We start from the raw sequence: 16,228 nt of genomic DNA, 5'->3' as shown, positions 1-16,228 counted from the left end.
AAGAAGAGGGAAAACAAGCAGTAAGTCAGTAATTTGTTCACGAACGTCGCAAATGTGTATAACAATGGCGTCTGCATAAGCACCTTTTAGCAAAACGGCGAGTAAATCAGTCTGCTCTTTGTTTCCCGGCGGACCGAAAATAAATGCGACACCCGTGTCTCCCGAAAATCCAATCAAATTCAACTAATCAGATGACGACTTCGAAATTCCTGAAGACAGCAGACGACAGCAGTGGCAATCCCCCGTCACTCAAGTGGCCACGCCCTTAATTATGCTGAACTTTAAGGCTTAATATAACTTAAACGGACGAGTTATGAAAAAATTAACCCTCCTCACAGTTGACATGAAGGGCGAAATTAGCTATATAGACCAAAACGACTTTTTGAACCAGGCTGTAAACATGTTTTTTTCTGCTGTGAAGTTATGCATTTTAACATGGGGCGTCTATGGGATTGACTCCCTTTTGCAGCCAGTCTCTAGCGGCCAGTCGATGAATTGCAGTTTAAGCCACTTCCGTGTTGGTTTCAATAGAGAGAGCAGGAGGTTGCCGCTTGGTTGTAACCTGATTCACAGCTGTTTTTTTGTTTCGTGATAGTTGTTTGTCCTGAACAGTTAAACTGCCTGCTGTCTTTCAGGTCCCACAAATTCTTTGGGGTTCAGCTTTTTTTGTGTATGCAACTATTACAGAAGGTTCAAATGCTCACTGGTGCTCCAGAAGGAAACACTGATGACCTGTTTGGTCGTGGCCGTTTCAGTAGTGACAATTTTAGATATTTTTGGACCTAGCTCAAAGATGCTAATCAGCACATAGTTAGCTAGCACAGCTCTGAACACAAAATAGTGTGCTTAATTATAAAAAATGATGTTCAGTAGTGACATTCTTTAAAGTTAGACAGATTTTTCATACTTTTGAACACATTTACCTCAAAATGATATACCCTTTTGCCACTATCGAAATAATGACATGTTTCGGTCGTGACGGTTTTGGTAGTGATTCAATATTGCTTTCATAAGTTGAAATTTAAGGGTTAGGGGTCGGGACAGCCACCTCCCAATTGAAAGTACCCAATAAATTATATTTTATATATTAAGCTTACTGATATTTCAAATATTATTGTGGGTTTCAATAGACAGATTTCAGATAGATCTTAGTAAACATCTAAGATTTGAATTCTTTAATGCTTTTTAAATGTGTTTTTTTTCGTTGTGGAACAGCAGTTTAGCACCAATTATGTAGAATGGCCTATGTACAGTATATATCATATTGTTGTAATTCAACAGCTTGTTTGTAGATGTCATTTAAATCCAACCCCCGGTGGTGTATAAACGGAGTTCTGCCCTTTTTTATGAGAGTGTCTAAGGCGGGTTATTGGTGTTATGCGTTCCCTGCAACTGGTTTTATGGCAAAGCTTCATTTCAAGGTCTTGAAGTCACACTGGACCTGCTAATAGAAGCGGGAGATATTTAAAAGCTCCTATATTGAGTTCTTAAAGGATTTGGGTTTTGTACAGTGCACAGAAATTAGATGGAAAAAAAAAAAACACCACAAAATTAATGCAAACAGTATATAATAAATACAAATTGTTGGCCAATATCTGAGAAACCAATTAAGCAGAATGCACACTAACATTAATGAGGAAGTAATTTTTTGTAGTTACAGGCGAAAAGGGAAGAAAATTTAATAGAACTGTTATGGTGATGAATGCTGAGAATAAAACAGCCATTAGTGATTTTGTATTTATACTTGCATCTTATTTATCTCTGACAAATTGCCTTGAAACAAAAGCCTAGTAATTAAATCTTTCAAATGTGAGGATGATGAATAAACCACAACACAATTAGTACAGAAAATGACAAATTGCGTAAGGAATCAGTGAGAGTCTAGACAGGTGAAGTTTAAGTGATGGAGGCACAGCAGGCGTCAGCCACATGAAATTCTCACTCGTCTCAAAGTGCTGGACTTTCACCATCAGCGTAAAGTCTGGTAACACTACAGCTTATTCTGGTCACACTGAAACAAGAAGGGCCAGTTTGAATGACATCTTCAAAATAAAACTTTACATACGCATTTCCTTCGCAAAAGCACTATGCTGAATGCCTCACAATCCCGCTGCCTACAGTGCCATCAGTGTCAAGTTGCTCTCTTCAGCTAGAAAGCGACACTGCAGGTGATCTCAACTCATTAAAAAACAGAAGAGCACTTTCTGTTATTGTATCTTCCTTTTTATGACTCACATATGCACATATGTCCAGACACACATACATAGAGTGAGCGGTCTGTTCAATGGCAAATGCAGGGAAGTCATTACAGAAGTTTAGCACATTGGCGCAGTGAATCATCTCTGAATGATGGCACTTAAAATCATTAAGCAGTAATGCCAAGGCCCCCATGTAACAAACTGCTTTTGTCATCTCAGCATGCTGAACCCAGAGTAAGAGCTGTTGACGGACAGCACCCACGCATCCACTTTATCAAGCTAACATTTTTAACAGAACCTCACCTCAATAATGCAGTTAAATCTGAAGGCATTTAGTCAACACCTTCTATAGAGATTTTTAAAAAATAACATCGTTATAAGACGACGCACGTTATTATTCAGATAAACCACAGGATTTGGGTTAAGATGAAATCAATCCTGAAGCTTTGCAGTCATGATGTTTGGGATTAACATAATCGATAGCAGGGATTTCCAGAGTGTTTTGTACAGGCCTGATATGAATTATGGGGAAAATAATGAGTGAAGTAAAGCAAGAGGAACAGCTTTCTGTAATTAAACAATCATATTTAGGGCCAGCAACAATTGAGTTCTACACGCAGTACTGCACAACAGAGCTATTAACCTTGTAAAACACTTAATAAATGTTGACTTTAGCGATTGCAGAGAGTTGAATGATTAAAAAAATACTAGTGTCTCCTTCTGTCTACTTTACATGGCCTGTGCAAAGACACAATGATTATTAGTGTCAGTACAAGTCATTTAAGGGCAATGGTGCTTTTTTCCAAGTTCCAGCTGATTCTTTAGGATCCAGACACTATATGTGACCCTGGATCACAAAACCAGCCTTAAGTAGCATTGGTATATTTGTAGCAATAGCCCAAAATACATTGTATGGGTCAAAATGACCGATTTTTCTTTTATGCCAAAAAATCATTAGGATATTAAGTAAAGATGATGTTCAGTGAAGATATTTTGTAAAATTCCTACCATAAATATATCAGAATGTAATTTTTGATTAGTAATATGAATTGCTAAGAACTTTATTTGGACACCTTTCTCAGTATTTAGATTTTTTTTGCTCCCTCAGATTCCAGATTTTCAAATTTGATCTTGGCCAAATATTGTCCTATCCTAACAAACCATACATCAATGGAAAGCTTATTCATTTATTCAGTGAGTATTCGTGTTTGTGCACATTCTGTGTACACTAATCAGTCTGAATGAACAATATAATGTCATTAATCGGAAGACTAATTTTCCATATGTGTTTAAATGCCTTAAAGCGCTTGAACTCTGGTAATTTTTTACTAGAGTTCAAGCGCTTTAAGGCATTTAAACACATATGAAAAAATACATTACATATTTAATCAAGCCTGTAATGACCTAAATAAATTATTAAAAAAGCATTTTTGGCTAATCCAGGTCATTTACGATAGGAATGTAATGTTTTTTGTTATAGCGTCAGCTGGGGTTCATTCTCCCTAAAACTTTGTATGCTTGTTTAGAATCACCTTTCGCATGTGCTCACCAGACGTTTTGTGTTTTTGCTTAGACTTTATAGGCTTCTGGGTAAATTTGGACAGGCCCCTTTTCTAAATGACCCGGTTATAGCTTCCCAAAGGGTACATTTAAATTTTTGTTAAATAAGTATTGACCTTGAGAGTCCAGAGAATTGCACTACAGTGTTTTTTTTTCTAGAGGATATGTTTGCAAAAGTAGTTTTTTTTTCTTTTTTTTTTTAAGATTACCTCCATTAACCTTGTCTAACAGGTACTCAAATTTTACCGGCCAATGGCGGCCATATTTTTTGAGATATGCAATGTCCTTATTGCCACTTGTAGCACTTTGGACCAAGAACATGTGCACCAATTTTCACGTCAATAGGACAAATGGTTGCCTACTTATGGCCGGTTTTATGTTTGTTTGTTTTTTCCCCCTCTTATAGCGCCACCAAGTGGCCAAGCTCTTCAACTTTTTTCATGTGACCTCAGATTCAGCTCTTACATATTGCATTGAGAGTTTGGCGAAGATACTCATTCTGTTTAAAAGTAGCCATTTTAGCCATTTTTGTAAAGACAGCTTGCCACTTTTGAACATTTTGGCGTCCCTTTGCGACAGAAAGTCAAAAGTTAAACTTTTTTGGTAATTATTGATATTCACTTTCCAGGGAATCTTCCTGTACTGGTTTGGTTTCGATTGGGTAAAAACCCTAGGACTAGTATGCAAATGTAGGTTTTTCCAAAAAAGCAAAATTACCAAAAAATTTCGCCAGGGTGAAGGCGTGATTTTGTCTGGCGTGATTCCAACAAAATAAGACACTTGCGACAAGTTTAGGAGTTATGAGCGTTTTCGTACTTTTGATCACTGTAGCGCCCCTGTCAGGCAGATTGGGGTGAGCCTTGGTGACGTTGTCAACGGTGGGAGAACTACCATCCCTTCAAGTTTCAAGTCTCTACAACTTACAATTTGGTTTGTCCGATCAGTTTTACGTGGAGTTTGCTAATCCTTGGCCACTATAACTATTACCAAACGGTTTGGTTTATTATAAAAAAAAAAAAAAAAAAAAAACAGCTGAACATCAATTCATAAGTATTACCCAAGGTCTTGTACTGTAGATAATACATTACAGGCAAAGGTCAACATGGGTGAGTGTTAAGAACAGTTGGCACTAATAAAAGGACTTGGCTTCTTTCAGACATAAGGTCCTTGCATGCTGAATCAGAATTTTTCATATGCATTTTTTTAGTTTTTTTCATATTCGTCATCCTTTTTCTATCAAAATGCTTGCTATGGATCCACAAATGCAGAAAATCAAACCTGATCCGAATTTTTTAATGATGGACCAATGTTTCGGAGGCAGTGTGTAAACTTGACTGACACAACATGAGGTTGTATTTATTTTTTAACGTGCGAAAGTTTCAGACTCTGTGTGCAATGACCTTAAGATTGCCTTATCAGTCTAGAACAACAGTCCCACCTCTAAGACCAGAGTTTCAGATTTTTTTACCCCATCCAAATGTGCCTTTCAGGTTGTGAGACCATGAAGTAGTATTACATGCTCAAAACAAATTAACTGTCCTACCTAGAGTCTAGAGTCAGAAGTCTTGTTTTATTTGGATTACAGCATTGTGGACCTACCTTTTCACCAAGCGCTCTTAGACTGTCCAAAAAGCGCTGCCAGAAGTCTTTGAAAAGGGGACGGTCAATTTTCTTCAGACTGTCTTTGGTGCTGGCATCAACGCTGACATAAAGTTGTGTAACAGGCACAAGACTCCTATAGACAGAGAAAACGAGTTAGCAGGGGAATTAACTTAGCATTGTATAAAGACAGTCTTGCTTTTTAACATATTAACAAAACTGATGAATACTGGATTGAAGTTAAACAACAGGATCTAAACCATTTTTGGCAGCCAGAGCAAGAGGCTCTTTTGTATTGCATTCTTTGTCACTGTGTACAACACAAAGCAGCACACAATTGAGTGCTTGAATTTTTTAGATGAAAACTGGAGTAGCCAAGAGTAGGAAATGTGAACATTCAGACAATGTACCATACTAACAACTGCCAGAGCTGCATTAGCCAAATAAAAGACTCAAATCACTCAATCACTTCATAAAAACATTCTATTTCTAATCAGGGGATGCCAGTCTCGAAACATTGCTAGCCACTATGCAGTAAGAGAAGGCATCTGAGTGATAAGTGAAGGCGAGAATTATCCTTGTGGTTTCCCTACGGGCAAATAGACAAGTCAATACGACCACCGGTTTTCAAAACAGACAACACTGGAGTCATTTTAAAAACCATCTTGAAAAAAAAAAAGTGTATTTACACACATTCTCAAAAATCTCAGCAGGTAGACGATAACCACCTCTTGTGTTCTGGCTCTTAGCCATTTTTGTAACCCTAGATCTCAGCAAGGCTTTTGACAGTCTGCCACAATATTTCCCAGATATTAGCATTTAACATCATGATACTGCTTTCCACTGGGTAATATCCTATTAGTGAAAGGCATTAAATACTACTGATAACCAAATCAAGTCCTGTTCCTGTTGCTCATGGTGTCCCCCAGGGTTCAGTCCTGGGCCCTTTCCATTTTCTAATTTACTAAAATAATTTGATGACACACACTCAGATTTCATTGCTATGCTGATGAAACGCAAATCTGTATCTGTTCACAAGCCTGGGCAGGATTTTAAGTCACTTTAAGTCTTTAATACACCCAATGCCGTCTGCTGGACTAAGTGCGCTCATTGTTGCGTGTATATTATTCGATTTTCACCACCTGCAAACTCACAAAGAGTTTATTTACAAAAATTATTACAGTTATTATATACAGTTCCGAAGTTTAGACTGCCCTCTTTGAGTCCTTTACATCTTCAAAATTGAATTAAAATTATTTTGTTTACTCAGGTTTAAACTAGTGCTGTCAATCGATTAAAATATTGTTTTTTTAATATACTATAATATATAGCAATATTTTCAGAGTCAATCTTCAAATTAATGCAGAAACAACATTAATACAGTATATATTAATATTTGTTGGATATTTTCTGTGACTGAAGATATCACTGATACCAATATGGTGTCTCTATGAAATTGTTATTTTTTTACTAATATTTAACCACTGACTATAACCATTCAACACTACAGTATAATTGAGAGCTAACAGTTAGACTAAAAAACAACTTCTAATTTAAGTGAATTTAAAACAATCTTCACATAAACCCATTATTTACCTGTGCACCTCAGCAAGTAGAAAATAAACAGAAGTTGATTCAAGTTATCAAACACTAAATCCTAAATGAAATATAGATGAATCCTTAAAGCTACAAAAGTTATTGATTTCTTCTTTTTCTTTTGTTTTTTAATTAATAGACTTTAAAGCAGCTAGGTTGTTAGGTTTTTGGCTGCTATTACTTTAAGAGCTGCCGCTGCTGAACGTGAAATGGATCTGATGCGCATACTCTGATTCACCAGCACAGTATACATTTTGGTAAATTTGTTTTTACTGACATTTGGCCCGACAAAACCTCATCTGACTGTAGTTTACTGTTGTTCTGCTGAAGCCCTCTTTTCATCTGTACCGTTTCCGCGCCCATTTGAATAGCGCTTGGCGCTGAGTTGAAAAGTCTCAATTTGATGTGGTCGTAAAGACGTTCTGCAACTAAATAAATGCAATTCTTGTCAAGAAAAAAAAGTGACAAAAGCAACAGTTGTGAGTGAGGTGGCCAACCCTATCCCCGCCCCCGTGTTAAATATATAAACCAATCAAGAGCATTAAAATAAGTCATTGGTTCAGTGTCATTAAATATTTTGAGTTGTTAAGTGGTTTGTGCCATTTCATCCTTTCCTCCCGAGATGAAAGCAATAAAGCATTTCATTATAACAGCATATAAGAAAGCAGGGAAGGCTCACTGCTGGGAACCTCAGTAAATATAATTTTTTTGCCTCGGTTGGTTTGTTTATCATGCAGAAAAGGCCTGCTTCAGCAGAGAAGCGTGACAAAGCTTGCAGTTTCGAGATAAAGAACAACGATTGACAAGTGTTTCTCACTTCCTCAGCACACTGCCAACATGATATTCGAGCTGCCGAGATGACGTCCCATCACCCTCAGATAACCTGCCTGATCTGTGAGAGCATTCTGGGTGCAGCCGTCAGGAGAATGAGGTGAGGATGTATTTTGCATTGAGCCGAGGAGCAAGAAAGAGAGAGATAGCTAAAAGCTCTTCGGCTGCTCCTGGAAACTTAGCACAATTTTGGTGGAATTGGAGGAGCTGGGAGTCGAAGAAGCTGTGATTTGCAATTCAGTGCCTGATTATGGCTTATCAGTCCAGTTACAGCCCAAGTGGGACTTCAAAGACTGAGGGAAAAACTTCAAGCTGGAGGATGTTCAGCTGTTAGAACTACTGCAGATATACAGAGAACAAACGCATGCAAAAACAGGCTTTGTCTGTAGGCACCAGATCAGAATCACTGAATGATACACAACGAGAGTTTTATCATAGACTCTGAAGAGAACGTGTGTATATATTAACAGTAGTGAATGACCAACATGTGTTTTTTAGCATGTGATTCAGCATTGATTCCCCAAGCTAAAGGCTTCAAATCCCACCTGATCTCCTCAGGGAACTGGGCATTAGTGACGAGGAAGCTGGATATGTTCTGCTGGTGAAGGAGTCGAAGGAAGGAGTTGATCTCAGGATACATGATGGGTTCGCCCACCAGAGACAAAGCACAGTGCTTCACAGTGAGGCCCTCTTCAAAGCGTTCGGGACGCACTCCTGGAACACCTGTTATGTGAAAACACATACCAAATGGTTATAAATTGGTCGGTGATCAGATTGTGAAGTTTCTTTGCAACTAGGACTACGATGAGAATTGCAAAAAAATAAGTTTTTCAAACACTCTTCAAATCTGCCATTAGCCAATCAAGTAGTTAATTCCACCCCCAACGCACATCATTGGTTGAGCCAATGTCAGGCTGAGGTGCGATTCCCATACAACAACCATGCCCATTAACACCATACTACAAAATAACCTAGCTAGTCACAACTTTTTGTTTTTTATCATTTTGCTTTATTTTGAGATGTCTGATTCAATATTGATTCAAGGATTCTCTAATTTAACAGTAAAAGAGCACATTAACATTTGAATCTTCTAAAAATATGTTTTTTTTTTTGTTGATAAACTAAAAGCCATTGAAACTTGTATACATATGAAACAACGGTAAAACAAGAAACACATTCAATATTATCTAGGAGTTTTCCCTAAACAAACTCAAATTTGCTAAACAAATTTGCTGTTTTACAATTAGTATTGTAGTTGTTAATTTTAGGTATGGGGTCAGATTAAGGGATTTAAAATGTGGTGATGCAGAATGAGGCATCAATATGAGCTGCATAAGTACTAATAACACTCACACATTTGGCGTGAGACCAGGATTGCCAACTTTTCACAACAAAACCTGCCTAATTGGTACTCAAAACTAGCCTAAAAGTAGCCCAATTGCATTTTGGAAGGTAAAACACACATTTCTTTTTTACTTTTGGTTGGCTTTTAGCTTGATACCAAATACTATTTGTGCAATAATTATGGTCCATTAATGACCACCTATTTTTTTTCTAACATTTCTATATATATATTTTTTTTTTACAAGTAGTGTAGTGTTTAAGGGTAAAATAGAGAAAATGGGTTTAAATTCCACTACAAAGATGCAAATTAGAGTAATTTTGTGGTAAAAAAAAAAAAAAAAAAAAAAAACCTGTTTAATTTGTAATGCCATGGTTTACCCACTAGAAACCTGTATGGCTCTTTAATTAATGTATCTACTAGTCTAGTTTCTCAAGAGTTTCGCAGATCATACTAATCTACTTATTTTAGGCTTCGCATTTGAATAGATATTTATACAGAAATGGATATTAATGAATGCAAGCAAATACTGAATTTAACCCAAGAAAGTTTTAAAATGGTGCCAAAAAGAGCATTTAAAGAACTAGTTCACTTTCAGAACAAGAATTTACAGATAATGTAACAAATTTGCTGTTTTACAATTAGTATTGTAGTTGTTAATTTTAGGTATGGGGTCAGATTAAGGGATTTAAAATATGGTGATGCAGAATAAGGCATCAATATGAGCTGCATAAGTACTAATGACAGGGTTGCCAATTCTCACACATTTGGCGTGAGACCAGGGTTGTCAACTTTTCACAACAAAACCTGCCCAATTGGTACTCAAAACTAGTCTAAAAGTAGCCCAATTGCATTTTGAGGGGTAAAAATCACTTTTTGGAAGGTAAAACACACATTTTTTTTTTTTACTTTTGGTTGCCTTTTTGCTTGATACCAAATACTATTTGTGCAATAATTATGGTCCATTAATGCTCTTGATTGGTTTATATATTTAACACGGGGGCGGGGATAGGGTTGGCCACCTCACTCACAACTGTTGCTTTTGTCACTTTTTTTCTTGACAAGAATTGCATTTATTTAGTCGCAGAATGTCTTTACGACCACATCAAATTGAGTCTTTTCAACTCAGCGCCAAGCGCTAGTCAAATGAGCGCGGAAACGGTACAGATGACAAGAGGGCTTCAGTAGAACAACAGTAAACTACAGTCAGATGAGATTTTGTCGGGCCAAATGTGAGTAAAAACAAATTTACCAAAACGTATACTGTAGCGGCAGCTCTTAAAGTAATAGCAGCCGAAAACCTAACAACCTAGCTGCTGTAATGTCTTTTAAGTAAAAAACAAAAGAAAAAAGAAGAAATCAATAACTTTTGTAGCTTTGAGGATTCATCTATATTTTATTTAGGATTAGTGTTTGATAACTTGACTCAACTTCTGTATATTTTCTATTTGCTGAGGTGCACAGGTAAATAATGGGTTTATGTGAATATTTTTTTAAATTCACTTAAATTAGAAGTTGTTTTTTAGTCTTACTGTTAGCTCTCAATTATACTGTAGCGTTGAATGGCTATGGTCAGTGGTTAAATATTAGTAAAAAAAAATAATTTCATAGAGACACCATATTGGTATCAGTGATATCTTCAGTCATAGAAAATATCTAACAAATATTAATATATACTGTATTAATGTTGTTTCTGCATTAATTTGAAGATTGTCTCTGAAAATATTGCTTTATATTATTGTATATTTAAAAACGATATTTTAATCGATTGGCAGCACTAGTTAAAACCTGAGTAAACGAAAGAATTTTAATTCAATTTTGAAGATGTGAAGGACTCAAGGAGGGCAGTCTAAACTTGGGAACTGTTAATAATTTGGAAAAGCAGGAAAGAACAAGAATTTACAGATAATGTACTCACCCCCTTGTCATCCAAGAGGTTCATGTCTTTCTTTCTTCAGTCGTAAAGAAATAGTGTTTTGGGGGGAAAACACATAATGGAGAGAAATCCTGAAATGTTTTCATCCAAAAACACCATTTCTTTACAACTGAAGAAAGAAAGACATGAACCTCTTGGATGCTTGCATTCGATAATATCAATTTCTGTATAAATATTTATTCAAATGCAAAACCTAAAATAAGTAAATAAGTATGACCTGTGAAACTCTTGAGAAACTATACTAGTAGATACATTTAAAATGCCAAAAAAGATCATTAACAAACAGTATTCTAATCAGACTGACAACAATAATAAAAAAAAAAAAAAAAATTGTCAAAATGTCAAAGAACTAACAACACTGCAATTTCTAGTAGCCACTCTACATTTCGGTCCCTCTTGCTCGCCGAGTCTTCTGGCTCTGTACCCTCTGCACAGCATGCTTCCTGGCCTTTCATCTGCTCTGTGTTCACTTGTTAGTGCGTTTGTTTACTCAGCCCTGGGTCATCATGGCTTACTTCTGCCACAAGGAGCAGTGATGTCACTGCTAAAATGTCAACTGCGCCACCAAGCCAGAGAGGATGGTGAGACTCAGACGACGATGTGGAGGTGGTGAAACTTGTACACACACACACACACACATCTGGCACTGACTGGAACAAAATCTAGAGTAGTCTCCATCAAGAGCCTTGATTTCTCTAGCTCAGATAGATCTAAAGTTCTAATTTTTGGACCCAAAAATATGCAAAGCTTTAGAAAAACATTCCTTGTCCATTTCTCAAAACTTAAAGAAAGAATATAGATGTTTGATGGGAACAATATTAGACTTGTGAAAAATAATTCAACCAGAACAGTAGACCATAAGCAGTGTTCATTACAGACGAATACAAAAGTTTGACATCTGTGCTGAAAACAGATGATCAAAGACAGATGTCTTGAGTTTCGAACAGCAGAAACTTTAATCTGCGAATGATAAAATCAAATCAAACCGAATTTGGGACTGTGCCACCCCACCTAATAACATTCCCAGCAGATATCATCCGAAAAGTCCCTTTCTTAGCTGCAGATCTGTTTTGTAGCCATCTACGCTAGACATCTCTGATGAATTTTTCAGACTACTGCAGACGGAGGAAAAAAAAACACATCAAACAGTCTTCAAATCACCCCATATACTGGAGTATGATGGCAGTGCGGTAAAACAAAACCAGCGATGTTAAGGGAGTGATTTCAAACGCTACGAAAGAGCGCTAAAGGATTCAGTTCCCATTATAAGGTCCTTGAAAACCCATCTGGTGTGCCCCCACAATCCCAAGAAAGTCTAATCCAGATGTCCACCAAAGTACTTGAACTTTGGATCTGGCAGCGAAATCACAACCCATTATGTGTTGACGTCACCTGATTGTTGAGATGAGGAATGAGAGACAGGAATGTGTTACGTCCCAAAGGCCATTTTGGAGGGAAAGGGAAATTTGCTGGCATTAGATTGTTTTATAACACAATATTAGTATGTCATTGCAAAAATAGTCCTAAGAGTAGAGGACTCTTTTTTTTCTGTCATGACTTACCTCAATCAAAAAGAATTTGTGATCAAAACAGAGATGATTTCCCTTTGCAGTAACATTTGACTTGATAAAAGCAGAATGATTCATTCCACCATTTAATTTACTAATTTGTCATTTAGCTGATGCTTTTATCCGAAGCGACTTACAGTCAGTCAGGGTTTGGGATTTGGCTCGCTATCAAATCGTGAGCTTGATTTTAAAACAAATTGGTCACAGGATGTTCTGTATTAATGCAATTAAAAACTGCACTTATTTTTTACTATTTTAATTCAACCTTCTTGAACTCAAATGACAATTCTGTATTTTGTTGACAGTTCAGGAACTGAATGAAAATTTTTAAAAGCATTTTTAATTCTGAATGGCATACAGTCCACCCTCAGGTGGCCATATTTGACCCTGGACCACAAAACCAGTCATCAGTAGCATGGGTATATTTGTAGCAATTGCCAACAATACATAGTATGAGTCAAAATTATTGATTTTTCTTTTATGTCAAAAAGGATATTAGGATATTAAGTAAAGATCATGTCCCATGAAGATATTTTGTCCATTTTCTACTGTAAATATATCAAAACTAAATTTCTGATTAGTAATATGCATTGCTAAGAACTTCATTTGGACAACTTCAAAGGTGATTTTCTCAATATTTTGATTTTTTTTTCACCCTCAGATTCCATATTTTTAAATGGTTGTATCTCGGCCAAATACTGTCCTATCCTATCAAACCATACATTAACGGAAAGCTTAATTACTCATGAAAAAAACTGATTTAATTACTATTATGGGATTGAACCTCCTAAAAGCTTCAGTTAACACCCTAAAATCCACCAAACCAGAACACCGCAAAATTCAAACTTCATGAAAGAAACCGTAAACTTTTGTAAAGTCTATGATTTTCAGCATCCACTGTTATATCACCCAGAAAGTTTGCAAAATGTTAGAGAAAAAAAAAAATGAAGATGCAGCACAAGGCAATGGAATGGAAAATTTAACTTCAGTCCTGGTAGCTGACGGTCAAAATAAATAAGCGTTGTGAAAAAAAAAAAAAAAATGCTGCAATCAGACATATTTTTACGTGTATGGAATTAGATCAGAGGATGCCTGAGGTGAATCAAAACAGTATATAATCTGATTTGTTATACTTTTCAGAGGTTATTTGAGGAAAAACACAGACACGTTTGATTCAGATGGGATCTGTGAAATACCAATTATCCAAAAAGGAAAACTAATTTCATCTAGATGGAGCTAAAGAAATGTTTTCTTTACCAACCGTACTCTCCCAACTGAACAGTAAAAAATAAGGTATAACATCATTTAAACAGGTTTCGCACAGATGAAACTAAATTCCAGACCTTTCAAGGACTTTTCAAACCCTTACTTTTTGGATTTTCAAGGACTTCAGTCAGAGATCTCACTTATTATTGTCTTATCATTCAAATTCTAAAAAAATATATATAGATAAATAATAATATACTAATAAAAATGGCACAAATAAAGTGAAGCACACACAAAGTATCACTAGTAAAGTATTACAAAGTATACTACATTTTAACTATAATAAACCACTGTTAGTTTTCTTAACCCTCTGGGCCTCCTCATTAAGGGGTCACACTTGGCTCCCTCGCGGTCAAAAGTGACCGAAGCCTTAAAAATTAACTTTTTGTTTTCTTCAGGAAAATCAATTAAATATATTTTTGTTCAATAATATTTTGTAATTATTATTTAGAATTTTGAGCATTTTTTATGAATCTATGCAATATATATACAGTTTTAATGAGCAATTTTTTCCCAGTAGAATTATATTTTATATTATATTTTTTAATTAATTATGTATTTATTATTTTTCAATAAATACAACATTTCACATTAAAATAGAGTAAAAGCATTTAAAATCCATTTTTTTAAAGTGAAAATTGCACCATCTAGTGGCATAAAAAATAAAAACTTGTGTAATGCCATGTAAACTCCTGTGTCTCCCTATATACATATATACAGGGGCTTTGGGATTCCTATTGTTTTTTTTTCTTTTTATTGTTTCTTCATTTTATTAGGCTTTGCATTTAGAAATATATTCAGACATTCTACAGATAAATTTTGGCAAGGTTTAGATATTTTTTTGATTGGATAAATATCAGGTTTTGCATTTTTCTGCTTATTTCTGTGTGTCTCTGTGTGTGTCTGTGTGTGTATGTGCGCGCGTGTGTGTGCGTGTGTGTCAGTTCTGTACTTTTGTTATTTTAGAGTGTCAGTCCTTGCTTGCTGAACACTTCTTTTCAGCACAGTTGCTCATTTGTAGCTTGTATTACCAAAAGATTATCTGAATTATCACATTTTTTCGTATTTCCCATTCATTTCCTATGTCGGTCATTTTTGACCGTCACTGATTTTTTTTTGTACTCACATAGCTAATGCAACAAAAGTCACCAAGTGTCATCTCATTCTGATGAAGCTACGATTTTTAAAAATTCAAAACATAAAATTTTTCGGTCAAAAATGACCGAAGAGGCCCAGAGGGTTAAGGGACTTCCTTTTTGTGTATACGCATTTTGTGCATTTGTGTATATTTTTTTCTCTTTTTTTCTTTGTTTTGCTTTTATAACTGCGCTGCCTTTATGGTTTGATGTTTTTTACTGCATAAGAAAAAAGAAATCAGAAAAAAAAAAAAAATACGAAATCAAATCTCCGATATCCTGATCTGAAACAAATGATTTGCCATACGCACTCTGAAGTTACGATCTAAATCAAAGGTTTGCGATCCACACTCTGAAGTCTCGATCTGAAATCAATAATTCACGGATCATCATTCTGCGAATTGCAAATCATTTGATCGAAACTTTGCGTATTACTTCAAATTGCATATCGCAAAACGTTTGATTTGAATCCGTCAACTTGCAAAATGATTCATGAGCCCATTCCGATCTAAAGCAAATGATTCACGATATCGAATCAAATGATCTGTGATATGCAAGGTTCCGATCTAAATCAAATGATTTGTGATATGTGATTTGAAGTCCTGATATAAAAAATAAATAAATAATAATAATTGCGATCTAATTGGAGGGCTTCGAAACAGAATCATTTTGCATCGCAATGGTTTAAACTGATACTGAGTTTCGAAAAGCTCTATGTGCTTTTTAAAATCATTACAAGTGATGTCGAAATTCAAAAATAAATGAATTTAATTTGATCGGGTTTTTGCTAGTAAATCGCTTGAAATGAATAATCAAAGTCATGAATTTGAATCAATCGGAATGGTTCCAGCATAAATTGATTGGTTCATCTATTCATCCTTTCGCATCTTCGGCCGTGTTTACACGACACTGTCAGTACTACTACTGGCTTAGCTCACTAGTTTTCTGACAATAACTGAAATAGGCAATAAAGGTATAATGTTTTTTGAATTGCATAAACTTTGTGTAAAAAGATGTGCGCTTATTGAAAAAAAAAAAAAAACATATTTCATAGATACATTGTCTTTCAATAAGTCAAGCACTTTTCAAGTACTTCTTCAAAAATGTAGCTATTTAAGGTTTTCCAGGCCTTAAATTGCAAAAAGTCAAATTCAAGTATTTCACCTGTGTAAAAACTTTTGTCTGAATAAAACAAA

General features: G+C 35.6%; 1 protein-coding gene across 1 annotated transcript in view; it reads right to left on the bottom strand.

Moving 5' to 3' along the window:
• tyw1 (tRNA-yW synthesizing protein 1 homolog (S. cerevisiae)) overlaps positions 1-16,228 on the bottom strand; it is a 107,077-nt gene that overhangs the window by 48,335 nt on the left and 42,514 nt on the right. Inside the window, exons 14-15 of the mRNA XM_073817712.1 lie at positions 8,330-8,507; positions 5,358-5,493 (exon numbers count right to left, since the gene is read on the bottom strand). Of these exons, the coding sequence (XP_073673813.1) occupies positions 5,358-5,493; positions 8,330-8,507 (314 nt within the window). The remainder of the gene's footprint in view (positions 1-5,357; positions 5,494-8,329; positions 8,508-16,228) is intronic.

This window comes from Garra rufa, chromosome 14 (genome assembly GCF_049309525.1).
Source record: "Garra rufa chromosome 14, GarRuf1.0, whole genome shotgun sequence".
Lineage (NCBI taxonomy): Eukaryota > Metazoa > Chordata > Actinopteri > Cypriniformes > Cyprinidae > Garra > Garra rufa.
Note: the sequence above shows the minus strand (reverse complement) of the source record. Positions and strands in the feature narration are given on the sequence as shown.